Genomic DNA, 27265 nt, shown 5'->3' on the forward strand with positions numbered 1-27265 from the left:
TGTATACAGGGTGTCCCAGCTATCTTGTCCACCCAAAATATCTCTCGAACAATAACAGCTATTGGAAAACGACTTTCACCAGTATCAATGTAGGGCTGGGGCCCATGAATGTACATATTTGGAAACATTCTAAAACGATAGCATATGTGTTTTTAACACAAACTTATGTTTTTTTTAAATGGACCTCCTATATTTTTTCTTCAGCAATTAATAGCATGACAAAGCACATACACAATGGCGTTGATTGCATCGCAATATTCCCACTACATCCCGAGATATTAAGACGCGAAGTTGACGCTTGAAACACCCAACATGCGCTGCTAGCGCACGTCCTGAGGCTCAGGCGTGAACCCCATGCTGCCCGTAGTCGCGATGTGATTGACATGCGTAATCACACCTCCATACTTATCAAGAGGTCCGAAACTAGTAATACGGTCTGCTGCCATCCTGCTGCGATTACGGGCAGCATGGGGTTCACGCCTGAGCCTCAGGACGTGCGCTAGCAGCGCATGTCAGCTTTGTTTGCCACAGTTTTCTTATGTTGGTAGCGAAACACAAAGCGACTGCTGTAATTCAAAGTTAACTTATTTCTATAGAGAAAGTGTCATATAAGTCAATGTACATTAGTAAACGTTAAGACAGCTCAGTGCATGAACATGGGTTGGTAAGGGGATGTGACAGTCCGTTGACGATCGTGGTAGAGACTTTAACTATTTGATTCAAAGTCCAGGTGGGTGTGGCACTAGCGAAAATTCATTCCAAGTCCAGGTGGACGTGGCGCTTTCTGCAGCAGCGAGGTTAATTACTTGATGAATTTAATTAAGAAGTGCTGTGAACTTTGTGTTTTAAATTGCGGAGATATGTAGGTTGGGGGCGAGCGATGGTTCACGCATTCGCGTGTGTGTTTTCAGGACGAATTTGGATTAGGTAATAGCACTATGTCGATTGAAGAATGAGACTCGCATGATCTGTTAACTTTGAGAAGGTCTTCGTAGTGAACACACGTGCTGGACCGCCTGCTGTGACGCACGCATCGGCTGGTTCCAGCATGTCAGGCGAAAACATGTTTACAGGGTCCAGCGGCTAGCGCTGGCAGGGTCCTGCGTGCCGGGCAGCTGTGACGTGGATCAGGGGAGTGCGTGCCAGCCGACACACAAACAAGTCAATGCCAGCCGGCCAGGGGCAGCCTCCTCTGCTGGCGACGATTTGAACTAAGTCAGTTGGAGTCTGGACCGAGTGGCGAGCAGAGTGGGTGTTGCTGCGATCTCAAGGATATGTACTGTGGTGTCACCGCCAGTCACCACTCTTGCGGTAGCCTTTAAATCGGCCGCGGTCCGGTAGTACACGTCGGACCCACGTGTCTCCTCTGTCAGTGATTGCAGACCGAGCGCCGCCACACGGCAGGTCTAGAAAGACTTCCTAGCACTCGCCCCAGTTGTACAGCCGACTTTGCTAGCGATGGATCACTGACAAATTACGCTCTCATTTGCCGAGACGATAGTTAGCATAGCCTTCAGCTACATCATTTGCTACGACCTAGCAAGGTGCCATTATCAGTTGCTATTTATCTTGTGATGCATGTACCGTCAGACCGATGTTCACCAATTGTGGATTAAAGTTAAGTATTCCAGCAGCTATGTATGTTATTGGCTATATTAATTACCTTACCTGTTCCAGACCTCACGCCAGCCTGCGTGAGTTTAAACGCGTGCCTTTCGGCTACCCGTCATTGTGGATTGGCTGTCTTGCCAGTCCACAACATGTACTAAGTTTGTTGGAGAACAACTGATGACAGTAGTGCTTGAAATAAAGACTGCAGTCCTTTTCCTTGCAAAATCAGAGGATGTTGACTATTTCGTATGTGTGATCGATTATGGTGTTGGAATTTGAACTTGTGACAGATTTGTGCTATGGATGTAACGCAAATGGCTTTCTTCCCGCCGAAATCGGACATCTTGAATAAATAATAAATCAAAATAAATGATAATAATAATAAACAGAAGTACAGTTTTCAAGATATTATCGTGTCGTAATTTCAATTTGGCGCAATTTTCTTGTGGAGGTAGGCCAATGACAATAATAAATAATAAAAGATGATAATAAATGATAATGATTGATAATAAATGATAATAAAGACAAGTACTGTATGGTTTTTACAGCCATTATCGTGTAGGAATTTTAATTTGGCGCCAATCTTTTCTGAATGGTTAGGTTAGTGGACATTGCACAATTGACCTACTTTCCAGTCAAAATTCAAATTTTGCGCCAATTTTCTGGGGGTTAAGTTAGTGGAGGTAGCCCAATAGGCTTTATTCCCACCAATATCCGCCATCTTGAATGACGTTACAGCAGTACTCTGGTGGCAGGGGTATAAACTAACACTATTGAACTCTGGACCTTGTTGCAAACACATGTGCATCATATAAATATTAATAAATAATAATAACTGATAACGAATGATAATAAATGATAATGAATAATAATGAATAAGAATAAAGACAAGTACAGTCTTGCATGCATTATCCTGTTGGGATTCAAATTTCCCACCATTTTTCTGGAGTGTTAGGTTAGTGGACATAGCCCAATTGGCCTATTTTCCCGCCAAAATCTGCCATCTTGAATGACGTCATGCACTGTTGCCAAGTCTACACGTCTCCATCTTGCATGTCGTCATCGCCGCCATCTTGAATAAATTTCGCAACAATGCAGAGTGGCGTGAGACGAACCTTGTTCTACTACTGACGTCTTGGTCATAAAGTGCTTTCTCATAACCTGTTCCTTGCACTCTGTCCACACACATCGGCTCCACTGCCTCTTGTGAGATCGTCTTGCCGTACTCCAGCGGTACCCATGGTACCCATAAGACCCCGCAACATAGAGAAGGCAGATATCGATCTTCACTGGGGTCGTAATGCTTCGGTGGCATAGTGCTACTCGCCTTGTATACTAACCTGTCTCCCAGCAGCGTGTCCATAACTTATGGATGACAGATAAGGAGACATTGGCATTTGTAGGAACACGAGGGAAAATCCATCCTTCTTGGTTCGAACGCATAGACCTTGCAAACTTGTACTCCATTAAGATGTCGCACTGCACGTTTTGCACGTTTTTCGCCAAATGCAATATCCACAAGTGAGAAATGTCGTCGTCTGTGTGTGCTATGAAGCAACGGAACACCCGTCACGCACGTCCTTCTGACAGATCACCTGTAACTGTAATGCATAACACATCTGACAGATGACAAATGACTTCAGTTCATACATGCATTAGAATCTAAGTTCTCAGACTATGTAATACGGCCACAGAATCGCCTGTGTCAAAGTAGATTTCACATACCGGACGTTGATAGGAGCGTTCCTCTAATTATTTTGAGCAGTATATTCCCTTTAAAAAATATTGCAGCCACAAGTCAGATTTAGTACCATCATTAGATGTCCTGCTGAAAATAAACAAGACCGCCATTATAAAATTCTAGGTAACTAAATTACAACTAAAACTTGTCTTATACGCAGCCATACACAGGGGATGGGACTAAATTTCTTCCACCAATACATTGAAAAATGTCTGGTAAACGTTGACTATAAAATTCTTAGCTTAAGAACTATGAGCACTTGCTCATATTCGCTAGTGTAAATCCATCTCTTCCACTGAACAAATGCTCTTAAGGTATGTATATTACATCCAATGTTTGCTATGCCTATCCTCAAAGTATCTAAAGGGAATGTAGTCACACAGTGTATGCATCCGAATGATTACAGCTTGCAACTATCTATCGACTTCCCTAATTCGTTTCGCAACCAACAAGCGGACTTACTGAATGCAGTTTTCCGAAATTCCTTCACCAGGGAAGACGAATGGAATATTCCAGAATTTGAAACAAGTACAGCTGCTAGCATGAGTATCTTAGAAGTAGATATCTTAGGGGTTGCGAAGCAACTCAAATCGCTTGATACGGGCAAGTCTTCAGGTCCAGATTGTATACCGATTAGGTTCCTTTCAGATTACGATGATACAATAGCTCCCTACCTAGCAATCATATGCAACCGCTCGCTCACTGATAGATCTGTACCTACAGATTGGAAAATTGCGCAGGTCGCACCAGTGTTTAAGAAGGGTAGTAGGTGTAATCCATCGAACTACAGACCTATATCACTGACGTCGGTTTGCAGTAGGGTTTTGGAGCATATACTGTATTCAAACATTATGAATCACCTCGAAGGGAACGATCTATTGATACGCAATCAGCATGGTTTCAGAAAACATTGTTCTTGTGCAACGCAACTAGCTCTTTATTCGCACGAAGTAATGGCCACTATCGACAGGGTATCTCAAGTTGATTCCGTATTTCTAGATTTCCGGAAAGCTTTTGACACCGTTCCTCACAAGCGACTCCCAACCAAGCTGCGGGCCTATGGGGTATCGTCTCAGTTGTGTGACTGGATTCGTGATTTCCTGTCAGGAAGGTCCCAGTTCGTAGTAGTAGACGGCAAATCATCGAGTAAAACTGAAGTGATATCAGACGTTACCCAGGGAAGCGTCCTGGGACCTCTGCTGTTCCTGATCTATATAAATGACCTGGGTGACAATCTGAGCAGTTCTCTTAGGTTGTTCGCAGATGATGCTGTAATTTACCGTCTAGTAAGGTCATCCGAAGACCAGTATCAGTTGCAAAGCGATTTAGAAAAGATTGCTGTATGGTGTGGCAGGTGGCAGTTGAGGCTAAATAACGAAAAGTGTGAGGTGATCCATATGAGTTTCAAAAGGAATCCGTTGGAATTCGATTACTCGATAAATAGTACAATTCTCAAGGCTGTCAATTCAACTAAGTACCTGGGTGTTAAAATTACTAACAACTTCAGTTGGAAAGACCACATAGATAATATTGTGGGGAAGGCGAGCCAAAGGTTGCGTTTCATTGGCAGTACACTTAGAAGATGCAACAAGTCCACTAAAGAGACAACTTACACTACACTCGTTCGTCCTCTGTTAGAATATTGCTGCACGGTGTGGGATCCTTACCAGGTGGGTTTGACGGAGGACATCGAAAGGGTGCAAAAAAGGGCAGCTCGTTTTGTATTACCACGTAATAGGGGGGAGAGTGTGGCAGATATGATACGCGAGTTGGGATGGAAGTCATTAAAGCAAAGACGTTTTTCGTTGCGGCGAGATCTATTTACGAAATTTCAGTCACCAACTTCCTCTTCCGAATGCGAAAATATTTTGTTGAGCCCAGCACACAAAGGTAGGAATGATCATCAAAATAAAATAAGAGAAATCAGAGCTCGAACAGAAAGGTTTTGGTGTTCGTTTTTCCCGCGCGCTGTTCGGGAGTGGAATGGTAGAGAGATAGTATGATTGTGGTTGGATGAACCCTCAGCCAAGCACTTAAATGTGAATTGCAGAGTAGTCATGTAGATGTAGATGTAGATCGCCATCATTCAATACTCTAAATGGATTGTCAAAACAGATCCATTGGTGGCAATACTATTCGCCTTGGCCTTGGAAAAACTAAGCCGAGAGCCTGTCGAATTAAAAAAGTGGAGATGGTGGGAGCAGACACAACAATCCTGCCGTTGCTCGTGATGTTTCGATTCTTGGCGACACTCTAGAGCAGGCACGCGATTTGTCCACAATGCGAAGAAAATTGGGATCATAAAGTACCTCGTCGTATCACGCCGTCAAGATCTCTTTCCCTCCATTCTTGCTGATCGGCATATCTCTGAGCGACTTCCAGTGCTCATGCACCCTGGATCCATACTGACTAATAAAATCCGAGCGAGGTGGCGCAGTGGCTAGCACTCTGGACTCGCACTCGGATGATGGTTCAAACCCTCGTACGACCACCCTGCTTTAGGTTTCCCGTGATTTTCCTAAATCCGTTCAGGCAATTGCCGGGATGGTTTCTCTGAAATGGGTATGCCAGACTTCCTACCCCATCCTTCCCTACTCCGATAGGACCGATGACCTCGCTGTTTGGTCCCCTCCCCCAAATCAACCAACCAACTAATAAAAGTGAAGTGGTGTAAGAAGTGTATCAATGAGAAATAAACATTAATCGGATGTTCTTTAGTCTGAACAAATTATTCAGGACGCGTCTAATATCGCGGTAGAATAAGATTCAGCTGCAAGTTACCCTATTATGTCTGGTACTTTGATATGATTGTGAAACTTGTGCGACATCAGCAACAACTGAAGAAGCAATTTCTGCCCTCCAGTGGAAGGTACTTCGACACATGTATATGCCGGCCGCGGAGGTCTAGAGGTTCTAGGCGTTCAGTCCAGAACCGCGCGACTGCTACGGTCGCAGGTTCCAATCCTGCCTCGGGCATGGATGTGTGTGATGTCCTTAGGTTAGTTAGGTTTAATTAGTTCTACGTTTTAGGGGACTGATGACCACAGATGTTAAGTCCCATAGTGCTCAGAGCCATTTGAACCATTTGACACATGTATATACCCATCTACAGTACTGTGGAAGGTAAATTGGTACGAACAATGGAAGAAGGCCTGTACCAACGTATTGGAAAGCCACACATTAGCCGAATGTTAGGGTACCAGAGGCTATACAGTAGTTTGGCCACATCTTTTTAGCTGATGGATCCCCGACTAACCGAGTCCTCCCTTCTCAATTTGCTGGAAAACGTCCAAGGGGACGTCCAAGGACGCGATCGAAGGGTCGAATAATGACAGTCCTTAGAAAAGTGGAGTAAAAAGCGGTAGATGATGAAGCTAGAGACCGGCAGTGACGGACTACCATCTGCAGTAGATATGTGCTCTGTTGTGACTCACTCAATTTCACTTTTTATTCTGCTTTTGTACACTTATATGTTCCTTTATATGTCTTTTCCTTCTGTGTTCTTTTTTTTACTGTAGGCCTTAAAGGCACGTTAATGAAATAAATGATGATCACGATGCCGATAACGAAACATACACACTTGAATAACTTACATTGGGGGTTGTAAACCGAAGAGTCCATTGTAAATATCTATGAGGTCTGATTGCTCTAACTGTTTTGAATGGACGATAGATTCTTAATTGGATATAGATTTGGGAGCAGCAGAATTTGGCAGCCCATGGATACAAGTGCCATTTATTATCTATTATTTATAAACATTCAGTCTTCTTGGCGATAAATGTTCATCTTTGGCACCTCGACGATTGCGGCAAATACACTGCGGCAGCCCATCCTACCGCAGCTGTCCTTTCATTGTCGTTCTCGTCGCATCATGATGTTGCGACAGGCCCCTTGGATTTATCGTGTAGCCGAGTCCATAGCAGACCCGTCCGCATCGTTTGTTGTTGTCCTTGGGAAGGCGGCCAAGTGACTGTCGGGCGACCTAGTGAGCCGGTGACGTTCGTGGCGACTGCGTTATAGCTACATCGTTGTCGTTACGGCAGCGTCAGTCAGTGTGTGGAGGTCACAACGTCGCCCAGCGTCTGACGGTTAGTGGCTGTCCCAGGGATGAGGGTGGGGTGGGGGGGCGGGGGAGTAGGCTTAAATGCTGTGCTGTCAGGAGTCTGATTATGCCAGAGAGATAGCACTGCTACAGTCTGGAACCGCGCGACCTCTACGGTCGCTGGTTCGAATCCTGCCTCGGGCATGGATGTGTGTGATGTCTTTAGATTAGCTAGGTTTCAGTAGTTTTAAGTTCTAAGGGACTGATGAGATGTTAAGTCCCATAGTGCTCAGAGCCATTTGAAGCATTTTTTGATAGCATTGCTGAGGTCGTGACGAGGGAGTTACACGAATGGTGTGAGAAGATTCGATCACTGCCTCGCAGAAGTAGGGGGCTTGGTAGTGACTCGCTGCTGAGCGTGCTGTTTCGGAACGGGTTGTTCACTGCGGAGGTTAACACAGAGCTGCGGCTGATTCATTACACAACTACAGGCTACGTAATTGTGTGAAGCTGGTAACTCTTAAGTCGCTGCTGTAACATTAAAAATATTCACAACATAAAATTGATCGTGAAAGAATAACTTCTCGAAGCGAAAACTAATAATCAAGGGCTTAACGTGGGGTGTAATTAAGCAAGATGCGCGCATAGTACGGTCAATGATGCTAGGCTGCAGACGCGATCCGCGTGTAGTAAACTAGTGTATGGCTGGCCCAGAGGCACGCTAACCAACCAGTAAGTGAGAACTGAGATTTCAGCCTGCTATTAGACGAGTGCGAGCTATCAGAAAAAGGAACGCTGACTAAGAGAAAGGGAAAAAAACCCACACCATAACAAAGGCTTTGTGAAGGAAGTCACTCTGTTCTTTTAACAAATTATCTGGGTAAATATCAAGACCTTGAGACGTATCCAGCGGTATCTAGTCCACATTTCTTTTAAATATGAGAATCAGAAGCCGCTTTCCCTGTAGTAGCCTATAGTGAAAACAGCTTACAAATGACGTTTTTATTGTAAACTACTGCAAATTATACAGGCTGAGTCACTAACTATTGCCACCAAGAATAACTCCAAAAGTATGACAGTAGCTGAAACGTTTGTGGGACAAAAGTTGCATGGGACAACGGGGGCCATAATATGACGTTACTTTTTTGTTGCTAGGTTGGCTCGCTTCAGAGATGTGAAGGTCAGCTTTGATTCTTTAAATGGGATGCTATAGTCTGCTACTTATTTTCTGATAGCGGCTATCCAGACGAATCTAATAATGTGTAACAGTAAGGTCTTTGAACGTCAACGAAGGTCATAAAGGTGGCATGAACGTCCGTTTACAGAAGGTGTTCGAAGTGATGACCATTGGTATCAGTGCAGTGCTGCAATCTTCTTATCGTGGATTGAGTGGCATTCCTTATCACACCGGCACTTGTGCTCTGACAATTCTCCCTGGTATATCTTCAGGTGTACTTGGAACGTCTTTAAAAACGATGTCTTTTACGAATCCACACAAGAAAGAATCCTGAGGCGTCAAGTTTGACGAACGATTCGGCCACGACACAACTCCTACGCGTCCAATCCAACGATTTGGGAATTATCTCTGCAACTCATTTCTAGCCATCAGTGAAAAATGTGTCGGACACCCATCGTGTTGATTCCACAATCTGTTCCTTGTGCCTAAAGATATTTCTTCCAATAACAGACCTAATGTTTCTTGCAGGAATGTGGTGTTCCTATCATTAACATATCCTTCGATGAAATAGAGGCCTGTAATTCTGTCCTCCAGAATCCCACCCCATACATTCACCGATTACGGGTTTTAGTGTGCAACTTGCCGCAGCCAAGATCGACTTTCAGTTGCCCAATAATTCGTGTTATGCAAATTAACATTTCCATGATTCGTGGATTTAGTTTCGTCAGTAAATAAAATCAAATTAATAAATGTGTCGTTCCTCTGAATCTGAAGTTGAGCCCATCGGCAGAATTCAGTGCGATGCATACAATCCGTATCTGTTAATTCTTGGTGGAGACTGATATGGTAAGGATATTTATGGCGATGCAGAACACGAACAACACTACTCTGGCTCATGCGAGATTCCCTTGCGGTTTGACGCGAACTAACACAAGGATCTCGAACCACAGTGACAATAGCACCAATCTCCGTTTCCTCGCTAGTGATTATCCTTTGCCAGAGATGTTTCCGATGCGTTAAAGATCCAAATGTTCTCAATTTATCATGCACATATTGAAATGTACGACGTGTAGGGTGAGTACGTTGAGGATATCTATGAGCGTACAAGTCTGTAGCTTTCACTAAATTTCGTTCGCATTCTCTGTAAATGAGACGCATATCGACTTGTTCTTCGAAGGAATACATCATTCACATTCTCTTGATTTCATGATAGTAGTCTTTCGGTTCCTATTAGTGTTGTATTGCGAAACCGTCGAATGATGTTTACATGTCAGTGGCACGTTAGATGGATAGGCAGTATTCGGCGAATACTTTTCCCACCATTTGTTTTATGTGGGCATTCCACTTAGCGTCGCTCTGGATAGTTACTCCTAGATATTTTACAGTAGATACTGTTTCGGCTGTTTGGCATCAATAGTGTAGCTGCGCCGTAGTGGTACATGTATTTATGTTCAGGGTCAATTACAGCAACTGTGTAATGCGCTGCCTTAGTTTGCAAGGTTTCAGTTTGTGCTCGCTTCTGTGAGCAGATGATGCTCACACACCAGTCTGAGTGCAATCAGAACTTGTGTCTGATAATACTGGTTCCGGTTCAGCTCAAGACACAGTACATACGACAAGTCTGAAAGACTATACATGTCAGAGTACTAGAGTTTTCCCCACAGTTCCACTTCCGTATGCATTTCACACATATGTTGAACTCACCTGATCCTTCCGATTTCTGTGTCCACCTCTCCTACCTTTGTTTGTCCATCTCACCACACTGCGCACTTAGTCCTACTAAATAGTCCGCAGCTCGTGGTCGTGCGGTAGCGTTCTCGCTTCCCACGCCCGGGTTCCCGGGTTCGATTCCCGGCGGAGTCAGGGATTTTCTCTGCCTCGTGATGGCTGGGTGTTGTGTGATGTCCTTAGGTTAGTTAGGTTTAAGTAGTTCTAAGTTCTAGGGGACTGATGACCATAGATGTTAAGTCCCATAGTGCTCAGAGCCATTTGAACCATTTTTTTTTCTACTAAATATTCACTCTCCACTACATAAAGTTTTCTGTGTGACACTTAAGCAGCAAGGGGCTGCAGACCACACGATAGGTAACTTCAAAATAGTATGAGAGAATTACCAGTAATTGTCATTCTACTTGTTGACATCGCAGCACTATTCGCTGAAAAACACTCCCTACATTGTGATAATGGATAGTAAGTTTGTAATTCCAGAAATAAGGTAAATCTGACTCTAATATTATTTGCTGATACTAAATCTTGAAAGTTCGCTTCGAAAACAAGCCCTTCTAGACCTTCTACTACAGACGTAAGCTGCAAGTGGCAAGTTACCGATTTAATAGCCTGAGAATCTTCTAGTGTTTCATTATGTTAATTGAAATAATTACTGACCGATTAGTGGAAAATTCTAGTACTCCACCTGCCACACGTTATTTGATGCAGGCGGCGCACATAAATTTATACCAAATCGGTGATACGTCAGTCGTCAAGTCACTTTGAGTCGAATTATAAAAATATCACTTGAAACAGTCAACTTCCTAAATATTTATAAGACATTCAAATTACTCTTTCCACAAAATTATGTTTACCAAAAACAGCCATCCGATGCATGTGACTGTTACTTTCTTAAAAACTCGCATAGTCTGGCAGAGACGCACTATGAAGACTCCTAGACATACACCGTTCACTCTGACTGATCGACGTAGACTTACTAACGGCGTTTGTGTGTGTGTGTGTGTGTGTGTGTGTGTGTGTGTGTGTGTGTGTGTGTGTGTGTGGGTGGGTGGGTGGGTGGATGGGTGGGTGGGTGTGTCCGAAGTTCCACCATCTGTTTGGCTGGACATCTGGGGTGTATGGTGAATGATTCAGGGTAAACTTTATTTGCTGTTGAGTAGGATCTTGGGCTCAGGGATCGTTCGACCCTGTTATGATTGTGGTTACTAAGTCTATATTTTATTGTCGGTTATACAGTTTCCTCCTCTATAGGGGGAGGTACGTTCACCGTGTCACACCGTTTTGGTGCCACGGAGCCAGCATATTCGAGTTGCTTTGAAGTGGGGCGAAGTTTCTCGTCCTTGTCAAGAAGTCTTCTGGTGGGCGCTTAAAACTGTTCGTTTATGAAATTTTGCTTATATCTGTAGATCGCTGAAAAATCAGGTGAAGGATTATTTTACTGATCACAAATGACGCCTTTCGGTACTATCTCCATCGTCAGGAATTCCAGCACTAAGGTAGTACAAGAGCGGTACCAGTTGTGCACATAATATGAGAGGACTGACTACTTACTCGGATGAACAGTCATAACTTGGTTCTCATGTGTACTTCCGTACTAGCGAGCATTGGATAGAGTTGGTGCAAGAGTTGTAGCAATTTCACCCGCTTCTCCCTGACGTGTGGTGTCAAGAGTAGCTTGTTGTCTAGAGTGATCCCGAAGTATTTAACACGATACGTCCACTTTAAGGACGATTGTGGACGACCAATCTGTACTAAAGTCTTCACAACTATTTGAATATCATTCGCGGACGCGGACGCTTGAGGAAACACTGAGTTTTCTCGCAGCGAGCACTTCATAAGAGGTCAAAGGAAGTCCCGTGCTTTGTACAAATTGATGTCAAATTTTTCCATAATAGAGCGTAGTTTCTTTGTTACGATGAAGTTAGTGAGAATACTCTACGTCTATAAATATACAAGTTAACTTTTTGCGGTTGGTACTGCTGTAGAATTTCACACTTGAACTACTACAATTAGAAACATAAAATTTGGAGCGGGATTGTTATTTAATAAATATCGTGCTGAAATTTCTGGGATCTACTTCGAACCGAAATGGTACATAATTTACTTTTAAACTGTCTATATGATCATAGCTACACGCTATACGGAATGGCTTGGAGCATTATCCCTTATTCAGACATGGAGTTCCGGGCCAGAAGTTTTTGTAACTTTGAGCAACTAAAAATTATGCAAAAAAGCTATTTTCTAGTGAGCAATTAACTATACTAGCTTGACTCGACGTGTAATTAACAATTTCTACACATCTGAACAAATTACTTAACTGTTAATACATGTTACTTAGAGATAATATTAATAACGTGCTAGTAAACAATTCCGCCCCGATAGCTGAGTGGTCAGCGCGGCGGTTTGTCACGCCAAGGAGCGCGGGTTCGATTCCCGGCTGCATTGGAGATTTTTCTCCACGCAGGGACTAGGTGTTGTGTTGTCCACATTCTCATTTCATCATTATCAGTGGAAGGCAACGGGAAACCACCATTGGCTGGCTCTGAGCACTATGGGACTTAACATCTATGGTCATCAGTCCCCTAGAACTTAGAACTACTTACACCTAACTAACCTAAGGACATCACACAACACCCAGCCATCACGAGGCAGAGAAAATCCCTGACCCCGCCGGGAATCGAACCCGGGAACCCGGGCGTGGGAAGCGAGAACACTACCGCACGACCACGAGATGCGGGCGAAACCACCATTGGAATCACTTCCCTAGACGCTCATGCGGTGGACCTATCTGATGAGACTTCCCCCATGACAAGACCTGCCGTAAGGCAGAACACAAAGTTTCTTCCTAGTACACAATATTTAACTATCTGGCATGAGATACAATCAGAAGCATTGTACAGCAAGTGGGAGAGGCGATTCTACTTTTTCCCAGCGAGAAAGGTGATTCATCAATTCCGCTGGAGTGGAGAGGATAACCGCCAAGCGAAAATGTTGGAGAGACGCGTCAACCGAACGTTAGGTTAAAGACAAAGACAACAACAAATGAAATGTGTTAAGAACAAAAAATGAAGAGAGGCGTGAAGAAGCTGTCGCTAGCGCTGCCGTTGGCTTGAGCACGCACCTTGTCCTGGTGGAAGGTGCCGTCGAAGCCGTGGTGAGCGCTGCCATCGCCACCGACTCCGCCTCCGCCTCTGCTGCTGCCGCCGCCGCCGCCGCCGCCGCCTCCCAGCGAGTCCTCCGCCCCCGCGCTGCTGGACCAGTTGCCGGCCCAGCGCCGCTCCCTGTCTGACGGCGTCGACGGCACAGACACCGCTTCCAGTCCCTCGTCCGAACACCTCTGCTTCATCTCTTGCATGAATATCTGCACACCCAACAATGCTAGTTCACCATCTAAGGCCATCACTAGCCGCTCTGCCAAAGGGGACGTTGTCACATTTTGACAGTTTTGTGACTGGAATGAAAGCAACACAATGTTCCTTATGAAGGTGACTTTAAAAAAATGGTTCAAATGGCTCTGAGCGCTATGGGACTAAACATCTGAGGTCATCAGTCCCCCAGAACTTAGAACTAATTAAACCTAACTAACCTAAGGATATCACACACATCCATGCCTGAGGCAGGATTCGAACCTGCGACCGTAGCGGTCACGCGGTTCCAGACTGAAGCGCCTAGAACCGCACGGCCACTCCGGCCGGCGAGGTGACTTCGCTATAGTTCTTCGCTATAGTTCGCAATGTGTCATAATAAGTAAAGTATCGAAGTCGTTTCTAACCCCGTGGTGTGGTGGTAGTGTCTTTGATTAATAATCAAAACGTCCTCAGCCTCAGGTTCGAAATCCGCCACCGCTTGAAATTTGATTAATAATAAGCATTGGTGGACGAAAACTTCCGGCATAAGAAGACTCCCTCATTCTGCCAATGGTGTTGTTGAAGAGGACGGTGGAGCGGACAGAGGTTCAGGGCACTCTCTTGTCCTTGGAATGGGAAATTGCCCCTAAAGGTGGAAGAATCTGCAATGCTCAACGGCATGACGACGCAGAAGGCAATGGAAAAAACTGCTTTAAGGACACATTACGTATGTCCACAGTACATGTGGCCTGTAACTGAAAAATGGTGGTGGTGGTTGTTGGGATGTTTAAGGGGGAGTAAACAGCGAAGGTCATCAGTCCCCCAGTGAAAAATGGTCGTGATGATCTCTTCATTGGCAAAAGATTCTGGGATAGACCCCCATTGGAATCTCCGGGAGGGGACTGCCGAGGGGGAGATAACCATAAAAAAACCGCATAATCAATGAAGGAATAACGTTCTGTGAGTCGGGGCGTGGAATGTCAAAAAGGTGAATGTGGTAGGAAACCAAGAAAACTGAAAACGGGAATGGAAAGACTCAGCCTATATATACACTCCTGGAAATTGAAATAAGAACACCGTGAATTCATTGTCCCAGGAAGGGGAAACTTTATTGACACATTCCTGGGGTCAGATACATCACATGATCACACTGACAGAACCACAGGCACATAGACACAGGCAACAGAGCATGCACAATGTCGGCACTAGTACAGTGTATATCCAGCTTTCGCAGCAATGCAGGCTGCTATTCTCCCATGGAGACGATCGTAGAGTTGCTGGATGTAGTCCTGTGGAACGGCTTGCCATGCCATTTCCACCTGGCGCCTCAGTTGGACCAGCGTTCGTGCTGGACGTGCAGACCGCGTGAGACGACGCTTCATCCAGTCCCAAACATGCTCAATGCGGGACCGATCCGGAGATCTTGCTGGCCAGGGTAGTTGACTTACACCTTCTAGAGCACGTTGCGTGGCACGGGATACATGCGGACGTGCATTGTCCTGTTGGAACAGCAAGTTCCCTTGCCGGTCTAGGAATGGTAGAACGATGGGTTCGATGACGGTTTGGATGTACCGTGCACTATTCAGTGTCCCCTCGACGATCACCAGTGGTGTACGGCCAGTGTAGGAGATCGCTCCCCACACCATGATGCCGGGTGTTGGCCCTGTGTGCCTCGGTCGTATGCAGTCCTGATTGTGGCGCTCACCTGCACGGCGCCAAACACGCATACGACCATCATTGGCACCAAGGCAGAAGCGACTCTCATCGCTGAAGACGACACGTCTCCATTCGTCCCTCCATTCACGCCTGTCGCGACACCACTGGAGGCGGGCTGCACGATGTTGGGGCGTGAGCGGAAGACGGCCTAACGGTGTGCGGGACCGTAGCCCAGCTTCGTGGAGACGGTTGCGAATGGTCCTCGCCGATACCCCAGGAGCAACAGTGTCCCTAATTTGCTGGGAAGTGGCGGTGCGGTCCCCTACGGCACTGCGTAGGATCCTACGGTCTTGGCGTGCATCCGTGCGTCGCTGCGGTCCGGTCCCAGGTCGACGGGCACGTGCACCTTCCGCCGACCACTGGCGACAACATCGATGTACTGTGGAGACCTCACGCCCCACGTGTTGAGCAATTCGGCGGTACGTCCACCCGGCCTCCCGCATGCCCACTATACGCCCTCGCTCAAAGTCCGTCAACTGCACATACGGTTCACGTCCACGCTGTCGCGGCATGCTACCAGTGTTAAAGACTGCGATGGAGCTCCGTATGCCACGGCAAACTGGCTGACACTGACGGCGGCGGTGCACAAATGCTGCGCAGCTAGCGCCATTCGACGGCCAACACCGCGGTTCCTGGTGTGTCCGCTGTGCCGTGCGTGTGATCATTGCTTGTACAGCCCTCTCGCAGTGTCCGGAGCAAGTATGGTGGGTCTGACACACCGGTGTCAATGTGTTCTTTTTTCCATTTCCAGGAGTGTAGTATGGATCAGTCAAGTGAAATGGAAAGAAGACAAGGATTTCTGGTCAGATGACTACAGGGTAATATCAATGGCAGCAGAAAACAGTATAATGGGAGTAGGATTCATTATGAGTAGAAAGGTAGGGCAGAGCGGGTGTTACAGTGAACAGTTCAGTGACCGGGTTGTTCTAATCAGAATCGACAGCAGACCAACACCGACAACGATAGTTCAGGTACACATGCCGACGTAGCAAGCTAAAAATAAAGAGATAGAGAAAGTTCAAATGGTTCAAAGGCTCTGAGCACTATGCGACTTAACTTCTGAGGTCATCAGTTGCCTAGATCTTAGAACTAATTAAACCTAACTAACCTAAGGACATCAAACACATCCATGCCCGAGCCAGGATTCGAACCTGCGACCGTAGCGGTCGCTCGGCTCCAGACTGTAGCGTCTAGAACCGCACGGCCACTCCGGCCGGAAGATACAGAAAGTATATGAGGATACTGAAAGGGTAATAAAATACATAAAGGGGGACGAAAATCTAAGGCATGGGGAACTGGAATGCAGCCTAGGGAAAGGAGTAGAAGAAAAAGATATAGGAGAATATGGACTTGGGACAAGGAATCAGAGAGGAGAAAGACTAATTGAGTTCTCGTACTAAATTTCAGCTAGCAATAGCTAATACTCTGTTCACGAGTCCGCTCCAATAGCTGAATAGTCAGTGCGTTGGAATGCCATGCAAGGGGGCCCGGGTTCGATTCCCGGCTGGGGAGGGAAATTTCTCCCCTTAGGGACTGGGTGTTGTGCTGTCCTCATTTCCTCCCCATTGTCGGTGCGCACTGGCGTCGCATTCTATTAGACTTGCACTTGGCGGCTGAACTCCCCGAGTGGGTACTCCCGGCCATTGAAGCCATACGCTCATTTCCATTTCCATTTCTGTCCACGAATCAAAAGACGAGGAGGTATATCTGGAATAGACCCGGAGATACGCAAAGATTTCAGTTAGACTACGTCATAGTCAGACAGAGATTCAGAAATCAGAAACTGGATTGTAAGCCGTACCCGGGAGCAGATATAGATTCAGAATCACAATGTATTAGTGATGAAGAGTAGGATGAAGGTCAAGAGATTAGTCAGGAAGAATCAGTGCGCAGAGAAGTGGGATACAGAAGTACTAAGGGATGACGAGACACGCATGAAGTTCTCTAAGGCTGCAGATAAAGCAGTGAGGAATAGCTCAGTAGGCAGTGCAGCTGAAGGAATTAACTTCTCTAAAAGGGCAATCAGAGTAGATGGAAAGAAAACATAGGTACAAAGAAGGTAGCTGCGAAGAAACCACGGGTAACGGAAGAAATGCTGCAGCTGATCGATGAACGAAGGAAATACAAAAATGTTCAGAGAATTTCAGGAATACAGATATACAAGTTGCTGATGAATGAAATAGGAAGTGCAGATGAAGCTAAGACGAAATGGCTGCATGAAAAATGTGAAGAAATCGAAAAGGAAATGATTGTTGGAAGGACCGACTCAGCATACAGGAAAGTATAAACAGCCTTCAGTGACATTAAAAGCCAGGGTGGTAACATTATGAGTGCAACAGGTAATCCACGGTCAAATGCAGAGGAGAGAGCGGATAGATGGAAACGGTACACTGAAGGCGTCTATCAGGGGAGAGATTTCTCTGAAGTGACGGAAGAAGAAACAGGAGTCGATTTAGAAGAGATAGGGAACCCAGTATTAGAATCAGAATTTAAGAGAGCTTTGTAGGACTTAAGATCAAATAAGGCAGAAGGGATGGATCACATTCAATCTGAATTTCTAAAATCGTTAGGGGAAGAGGGAACAAAAGTACTGTGCACGTTGTACACGTTGGTGTGTAGAATGAATGAGTCGCGACATACCATTTGATTTTCTGACAAATATCATCCACACAATTCCGAAAACTGCAATAGCTGACAAGAGTGAGAATTATCGCACAATCAGCTTAACAGCTCATTCATCCAAGTTCTGACAAGAATAATGTACAGAAGATTGGAAACGCAAACTGAGGATGTGTCGGATGACGATCGGTTTGGCTTCAGGAAAGGTAAAGGTACCAGACAGGCAAGTCTCACATTGTGGTTGTTAATGGAAGCAAGACTAAAGAAAAATCAAGACACGTTCATAGGATTTGTCGACCTGGAAATAGCGTTCGACAATGTAAAATGGTGCAAGATGTTCGAAATTCTGAGAAAAACAGGGGTAAGCTATAGGAAGAGACGGGTCATATACTATATGTACAACAGCCAAGAGGGAATAATAAGAGTGGACGACCAAGAACGAAGTGCTCCTATTAAAAAGAATTAAAGAGAAGGATGTGGTCTTTCGCCCCTCCTGTTCAATGTGTTCATTGAAGAAGTAATGGTGGAAATAAGAGAAGGGTTCAGGAGAGGAATCAGAACTATGACATTGCTATCCTGACTGAAAGTGAAGAAGAATTACGTGATATGCTGAATGGAATGAATATCTAATGAATACAGAATATGGATTGAGAGTAATTCAAAGAAAGACTAAAGCAATGAGAAGTGCGAGAAATGATTAACATCAGGATTGATCGTCACAAAGTAGATGTTAAGGAATTCTGCTTCCTAGGCAGTAAAATAACCAATAAAGGAGGTGCAAAGGAGGACATCAGAAGCAAACTAGCAAGGGCAATGAGGGCATTCCTGGCCAAGAGAAGTCTGCTAGCATCAGACATAGGCCTTAATTTGAGGAAGAAATTTCTGAGAATGTAAGTCTTTTGTGCAGCATTGTATGATTGTGAAACATGTACTGTGAGGCAACCGGAACATTTGACATGTGGTGCTACAGACGAATTTTTAAAATATGGTGGACTGATAAAATAAGTTTTAAAAATGATTTCTTATGGTGCCTGTAGTATGAAATTATTTTGATTCAGTTACGAAAACAGAAATTGTAACTGATGTCTTACCTACAACAGTTGAACAACCAAGCAATGAGAGTATGAATCCGTGTGATAAGTTGGTATACTAATGTGCCAAATGCAATTTCTGAGACAGAATTTCTTAAACGCAGTCCTGGAAAAAGCTGCTGCGAGATTGACATTTTGTACCGAAAGTTGGCGGTCCAACGATTACGAGGACATTTTCTCGTCACAGTTTGGTCGTCGCTTGTCATACTGAGCCTGACAGTGAAGATACTTTCGCTATCTGGGAGAGCCCCCATGAGAAACGAGTAAAATTATGACAGTGAAACTGCGCGTTTGATCTACTGCTGCCTGAAACGTCTCAGGTGGGATGTTGGCTGCTATCTCATCTTCAGTCTGTAGCGTGTGTTAGTGACCTGTTGATGAACTCTGTCCTTTTAGTAATCTCACACGGATTCAGATTTTATGACCTTGGTGGACACAGTGTCCTCCAGATGTGTTACGTAGTAACTAAGGAAGTTCACGAGACAAGTGAGATGGCGCTCCATTGTGCATCAAAACAGGTAAGTCCAAAGCATCACTTATTGACGAAATAGGTCACAGTAACGTGTGCCGTTCACGCTGCATCTCTTTGGTCCTTAGTGTCCGAGTTCCTCAAAGTAAAATGGACCGTATATGAGCCGTGCCCTGTACCCATACCACACTGTGACAGGGACTTCAAAAAAGTTCGTTGGCGCTGGCGATCCTCAAGTGCGGCAGATGCGAGTGTTCACTGCATCAGTGACCGTAAAGCGAGCTTCATCACTCCAACCGGGACCACATGTCGTCAACTTAAAGCCTTGCAAGAAACGTAGGAGCAAAATCTTTTCGAATGTCTGCGTCGCCTGGCAAAGTTTGTGAGTAACGAGAAGTTTGTACGGATACCATTTCACAATTGTTTGCAGCACTTCTCGAACGGCGGAATACGGAATGTTCAGCTGTTGAGACTCTGCTAGAACAGTGCTTGAAGATCGCACGTCGAGCATTCTCTGCCAGGACAACAGTAATTTCTTCAATAATTTGTGGCGTAATTGGCCGTCGATCTCTCCCAGGAGCAATTCCCAAATTGCCAATTAATTCGAGCTTCCGAATCACGTCCTCAAAGCTTCCGAATCACGTCCTCAAACCCGCTGCGGAATGATGTCCTCCACGTGTTCCTTTAATGTGTCGACCACTGGGAAGAGCAGCAGCACTATTGCTATCGTTTTGATGAAGTAGCTTTACACGTGAAGCCCTGTTCATCTTATCCAGATCCATGTTGACTATATGCAACTGCAATGCGCACTGATGCTTGTGCATCAACCCTACAATGAGGTGACAAAAGTCATTGGACACCTAATATGGTGTCGGAGTTCCTTTTGCCAGGTGTAGTGCAGCAGCTCGACATGGCATGGGCTCAACAAGTCATTGGTTGTCCCCTGCTTAATTATTGAGCCATGCTGCCTCTACGGCCTTGCCGCAGTGGATACACCGGTTCCCGTGAGATGACCGAAGTTAAGCGCTGTCGGGCGTGGCCGGCACTTGGATGGGTGACCACCCAGCCGCAATGCGCTGTTGCCATTTTTCGGGGTGCACTCAGCCCCGTGATGCCAATTGAGGAGCTACTCGACCGAATAGTAGCGGGTCCGGTCAAAGAAAACCATCATAACGACCGGGAGAGCGGTGCGCTGACCACGCGCCCCTGCTATCCGCATCCTCAGCTGAGGATGACACGGCGGTCGGATGGTCCCGATGGGCCACTTGGGGCCTGAAGACGGAGTGCATGCTGCCTCTACAGCCGTCCATAACAGCGAAAGTTTGCCGCTGCACCGCTGCACGACATTTTGCAAGAACCGATTTCTCTGTTACGTCCCATATATTTTTGATGGGTTACATGACGCGCAATGTGGGTGGTCAAGTCTTTCGCTCGAACTGTCAATGTTCTTCAAACCACTCGCGAACAGTATGGCCCAGTGACATGGCTGCTAATCATGCCCCAGTCGCCAAACATCTACATCTACGTGGATACTCTGCAAATCTTATTTAAGTGCCTGGCAGAGAGTTCATCGAACCACCTTCACAATTCTCTATTATTCCATTATGACCCTTTCCGAGTAGGATCAGTGCATGCATTCAGACCAGAGGATGTGCGACATCTCAATGATAAGTAGGCTCATGCTGCCAAGTTCTTGGTAAACTTGACGCGATTTTGTAATCACTTGATAAAGTCACATACCTTCTCAACCAATATTTCATCGTGTCCTTCTCCTCTTCTGGGTGACTCACTTTTTACGTCGGCAGTGTAATATTTTCTTTAAAATGATTTCACCTCAGCGCGCGGGAAGAATGAACACCTATATCTTTCCGTACGAGCTCTGATTTCCCTTATTTTATCGTAGTGATCGTTCTTCCCTATGTAGGTCGGTGTCAACAAAACATTGTCGCATTCGGAGGAGAAAATTGGTGATTGGAATTTCGTTAGAAGATTCCGTCGCAACATAAAACGCCTATATTTTAATGATGTCCAACCCAAATCCTGTATAATTTCTGTGACACTCTCTCACATATTTCGCGATAATACAAAACGTGCTGCTTTTCTTTGAATTTTTTCGATGTACACCGTAAGTCCTATCTGGTAAGGATCCCACACCGCGTCGCAGTATTCTAAAAGAGGACGGACAAGCGTAGTGTAGGCAGTCTCCTTAGTAGGTCTGTTACATTTTCTAAGTGTCCTGCCAATAAAACGCAGTCTTTGGTTAGCCTTCTCCACAACATTTTCTATGTTTTCCTTCCAATTTAAGTTGTTCGTAATTGTAGTACCTAGGTATTTCTCCAGGTGAGATGCCGATACGGTAATCAGCCAAATGCGACGACTCATACAGGATGTTTTAAAATGTGCTACTGAAAATTACTGCTGCTGCCGTTACATATCGTACCTAGAGGTGGCAATCCAACAAGCCGACGAAATGTTTTGTCCCAAATTGCCTGTCGCTTGTCGTACAGAGTGATCGTAATTAAACTTTCGTTACTAGAGAGGACTCACACGAAAAACGACTGATCATATGACAATGAAACAATGTGACAAGATTTGTAATGACATGCGAAAGAGAAATAATGAATAAACCATGAAAGACATACAATTTAATTTCCACGTGAGAGAGAAACAGTTGTTAATAGCGTACCAGGTTTACCTTCTTTCCGCATCCATATAGCCTGGAACCGCCCAAGAGATTGCTCTATTTTCTGCCTGAAACATGTCAGGTGGGATGTTGGCTACCTCCCTGACTATGCTCATCTCCAATCTGCACCGTATGTTAGTGTCCTGTTGATAAATACTATCTTCCAGGTAACTCCACATGGGTTCCAAACTGATCATCTAGATGGCCACACAGTTTGGAACTATTGGCCAATGATTCCGTTTTTTCCAAATGTATTACATAGTAACCCAGTGATCTCACGGGACATGTGAGGTGTAGCTCCATCATGCGTCATAACAATTACGTTCAAAGCATCTCTCTCCCGTAGAGCAGGGATCACTTGCTGGCGAAGTAAATGACAGTAACGTCTACTGTTCACTCTGCATGTCTCTGTTCGTTGGGTTCGGGGTTCCTCGAAGCAAAATGGGCCGTTCGTGAACTTTGCCGTGAAACTACACCACAACAGCGACGCGGCTATTGTGCAGGGGAACTTCACGATCTTCGTAGGTGTTGACGTTCCAGCGAGCGTAAAGTGAGCTTCATCACTCCAAAAAATGTTCCAAGGCCACATGTAGTCGACTTAAAACCTTGAAAGAAACGTAAGGGCAAAATCGTTTCGAATGTCTGCGTCACGTGGCAAAAGTTGATGAGTAATGTCCAGTTTGTGCAGATACCATTCCACAATTGTTCGCAGAGCTTTTCGAGCGTTGGACCATTGATTGTTCAGAAGTTGTGACACAACTCGCGCACTGTTTGAAGATCGCACATTGCGTCCAACATTCCCAGCGATGACAACAGTAATTTCTTCAGTAATTTGTGGCGCAATTGGCCGTCGGCCTGTCCCAGGAGCAATTCCGCAAATCGCCAGTTAATGCAAGCTTGCGAATCATGTTCTCCTACCATCGTATGGAAAGAGGGTCTGTCCGTATTCTTTTAATGTGTCGATACTTGTGAAGAGGAGCAGCACTAATGCTGTTCTTTTGATGAAACAGCCTTACGAGCAAAGCCCTGCTCACCTCGTCCAGATCCAAGTTGGCTACAACTGCAATGCACACCGATGGGTGTGTATCAATACTACGGCGCCCTACCAGCACCGTCGCCTAACAGCAAGTCATGAAACAAGCACTACTAACAACGAAACTCCTGCAACCCACAGTTGGAACATAATTCCTACAAAGTTGCGTACTCGCACGGTAAACAGTTTTGCGTCTACACTGGCTCAAGTATTGGCAGGTTAGTTATAACAATCCTGTTGATCAGTCGGGGTTTTCTCGGAACGGTGTAAATTTTTCTCTAAATGAATAATGACGTTAAGCTCCCTCAATTTCCCATTTTTAGCAGCAGCTAGAAATTTCGTTAAGCTGAAGCGTGTTTTCTTACCGAGACGAAAGTTCGTTTCGTGAAGACCAATTCAACGGATACTACTCTGTTCTCCCATCAGTCATTGCGATGTTATAAGTCGACTGAGGTCTCGTGTGTAACTCACAGCTATGGTGAAAAGCACCCTCATGCCAAAAGGAAGCAAGAGTTCCTGCAGATGTGGAGTGTATTCTGTAATTAATTTCCAGACTGAGCTGTGTTTCGAAGCAGTGGATTATAGGCACACGAGATCCATCCTGCCGAGAATTGCTACGAAATTTTACATTTACAGAAATTGATTGAAATGGATTTCGCATACACATCATGTATCGGCCGTTCAGGTTATTCTACCTGCAGAAAAGACTGTGATATGCCTCGAAAATCTATTTCCGACAAATAATTCACATTTCGCTTAATGGAAGTGCAAATGCATGCCTGTGCAGCATTTGCGTTACTAATTTCACAGTCGATATTGTGAGAGCAGTGGTCGCGCTCTGCAAAACATCAGCTTTATTTACATTACTGTTCCCTTTTCGTTTCATGAAGTCCACTGCAGCTCATTTCAGTCATTTTCTACTGGTGGCCAATGCCATACCGCGCTTTAAAGACACAACATTGTTTCCTGTTAGCGCGTGTACCACTTGCTACACATTCCCTGAGCGCGTTTGTGTGCTCGTGCCAAGCGCTGCAACGATCGCCAAGGCCGGTTTTGCGGAGTCGGTGGGCGGCGCCCTTCTCCACCTTCCAGACAATGCGCCAGTCTTCCCTTAAGAGGGGACGTACGTGAACGAAAGAGAAAAAAAATGTTATTGGTTCTTCATTTACTACGTAGTATTTCAATTTCTAAATATTACGTTCTAATTCCACTCTCAAGTGTGATAAAAATAATAACTGACAAAAGCTTGCACGTGGCCACGCCCCTTTCTTGTTCTGTATTTACTTACGTTATGTATTCCTGCTTTGTTTTCTTCTAGTTTTTGTAATCGCCATGCGGGCAATGTTTGTGTAGTACATAAAGAAGGATGTGAAATAGCATCACTGTCATTGATATTGTATTCTTTGGTTTATGGCGTTTGTTTACAAGTTGTTACAGCGAAGTAAAGCTTACGAAAGTTGTGTGTAGATCTATATTACAGTCTACAGCATGCCCGGTACCAGTAAAGTGTAATACTACACTTTAATGATCTTGGCAGGCTACGAAATCTACAGGCTATTATTTAATCCAGGCTCATGCACACTGTCGATACTGAAGGAAATCGATTACAGGAGAATTGCCGCAGCTGACACTATGGCTGTTCAGTCTGGAAATCAGATTATCCTAGATGTTCAAATGTGTGTGAAATCTTATGGAACCTAACTGCTACGGTCATCAGTCCCTAAGCTTACACACTACTTAACCTAAATTATCCTAATGACAAACACTCACACCCCTGCCCGAGGGAGGACTCGAACCTCCGCCGGGACCAGCCGCACAGTCCATGACTGCAGCGTCTGAGACCGCTCGGCTGATCCCGAGCGGCGATTAGCCTAGACAACCAAAGAAAAGACTGCTTGCGGATAAAGAGGAGTATGGATGTGGTTTGCATTAGTTCACCCACGGAAGGTAAGCACTTACAAAAACACTGTCAAATCTTTGATTTAGGTTTCCCGTAACCTACATTTCGGAAATTTTATGTACCTTACAAACACCTTAGACTACTTACATTTTGTACTCAAATAGTCACTACTATAGTGAAACATTCTATGATTCTATGGAAAGAATTTTAATTTAATTCAATATTAAGGAATTTATTTGAGAGAAAAGACATAAAAATTGGTGCATTTTCGCAGATATTAGGAAAGCCGTAAAAATCCAGCAACGGAAAACATCAAAATTGTGTTCCTTCTATATTTGTAATCGTGGTTTATCAAATTGTGTACCAAAACACATTGATTTCGTTCTGATAGATTCCTAAATACGGGGAAATTTTTACTGACTTTCTAGAAAAAATTTCATATGATTTTAAAGAAAACCTTATAACGTCAATAAGCATTATAACTTATATATGTATGTATGTAACATTACTTAACAACTGTTAAATTGTGTTGAAGACTTTAGACTTGATAAGATTGTTTTCAATCGCGGAGTGGCCGCGTGGTTTCAGGCGCCCTGTCACGGATTGTGCAGCCCCTCCCTCGGGCATGGGTGTGTGTGTTGTTCTTAGCATTAGTTAGTTTAAGTAGTGAGTAAGTCTAGGGACCGATGACATCAATAACTTGGTCCCTTAGGAATCCACACACATTTGAACATTTTCTTAAGATTGTTTTCAAAGTAAGTCTCATAAGTGGGTGATCATGTGACCGACTAGGCGGTTTTCAAGGATGAGTGATTTCTCGAGGATGTCCGGTGTTTCCAGATCCTACTGTTGCTAGAGACCACTAGTAATGGCCAATGGATATGTTTCAAATATGTTCTTATGTCTGACTGGCCTAAAATCCTGAATGTTACAGAAAATTCGTGCAGCTGTTTTTGGAGGTGGAGAACGGGGAGTCAGCTTTAAGCCGCCATGGGTGATGGAGCCCAGCCTTGTGCTCTCTGGGATGGAGGCGGTATTGCGGAGCGTGTTTCCTAGGTCAGTGGTCTGTGGTCCTCGGCGGCATAAAGCGGTCCATTCCGAACTTATCAGTTTGTTCGCAAGTGCGTTTCTGTGTGCGAGTGTCGGAAATGACGTTTTCAAGATGGCTGTTGGTGTTTATTAAGCGTATATCCTGTCTGTAGGAAGAGGCACGGAACCATTAATGACCTAGCGGACGATAATACAAGACGATAATTTTCGTTTTTTTCCAATTGAAACAGTTATACTATTCGTGAAGCCGTGAATTTATCAACATCAAACGCAGACAGTTTCCTGATTCCAGAATGAATTTTCCACTCTGCAACGCAGTGTGTGTCCCAGGTTCGAGTCCCGGTACATCACTCATGCACCAATTTTCCAGAAGAAGCTTCAGTGTTCTGACTATTTGCGGCGCTCTTTTTCCAAGCTAGTTGTCGTATATGGCAGTCTTCTGAACGTAGTTACATGGCGACAGGATATACAGTACGTCTCAAGAGGAATGGTAAATATTCAGGGACATGACAGGGACGATCATTAAAAGCACATATCCACCTAATCTGGACATGTGTCCTATTCCAAAAGATTTCAGAGAAAACACATTTAACGTAGGTTTGTTTTTGAGCTAGTGGCAAGCACGTATATGTCTTACCCATCCAACTTCTTTAACGTTTTATTCTATCCCAGTCTAACTCGTTGTTTTCAACATCTTCAATGCGCAGTTCTCCATGGTGTGTTGTGAGTGAAGTAGTGCGAGGGAATAAGAGTGTATGAATGAGAAACGTCGGTTAACTGTGTTTGTACACGCGCTGGCTAAAACGCCACACTTTTACACTAATGAAAAATATGCAGACATAGTGTATGTTTACGGCTCCTGTGATGATAGTGCTCCTGCTGCCGTCTAAGAATAACGTCGGCGCTTTTCGATATGTTAAATTCCTGATCGTAGAGCGCTTACCAGAATTTTCAGCACACTGCAATGAATAGGTATCCTTCCAAGTTCGCGTTTTTCTTCTGAACTGTGCAGGAACAGTAACACGTTGTTGACATGGTGCTGCGTTGTCCTACTACAA

The 27265-nt window shown here is 44.8% G+C and overlaps 1 protein-coding gene across 1 annotated transcript in view; it reads right to left on the reverse strand.

Moving 5' to 3' along the window:
* The window catches only part of LOC124613388 (follicle-stimulating hormone receptor-like), a 233223-nt gene that overhangs the window by 56236 nt on the left and 149722 nt on the right, over positions 1–27265 (reverse strand). The window contains exons 8-9 of the mRNA XM_047142091.1: positions 13522–13660; positions 3423–3439 (exon numbers count right to left, since the gene is read on the reverse strand). Of these exons, the coding sequence (XP_046998047.1) occupies positions 3423–3439; positions 13522–13660 (156 nt within the window). The remainder of the gene's footprint in view (positions 1–3422; positions 3440–13521; positions 13661–27265) is intronic.

Source organism: Schistocerca americana, chromosome 4, assembly GCF_021461395.2.
Source record: "Schistocerca americana isolate TAMUIC-IGC-003095 chromosome 4, iqSchAmer2.1, whole genome shotgun sequence".
Lineage (NCBI taxonomy): Eukaryota > Metazoa > Arthropoda > Insecta > Orthoptera > Acrididae > Schistocerca > Schistocerca americana.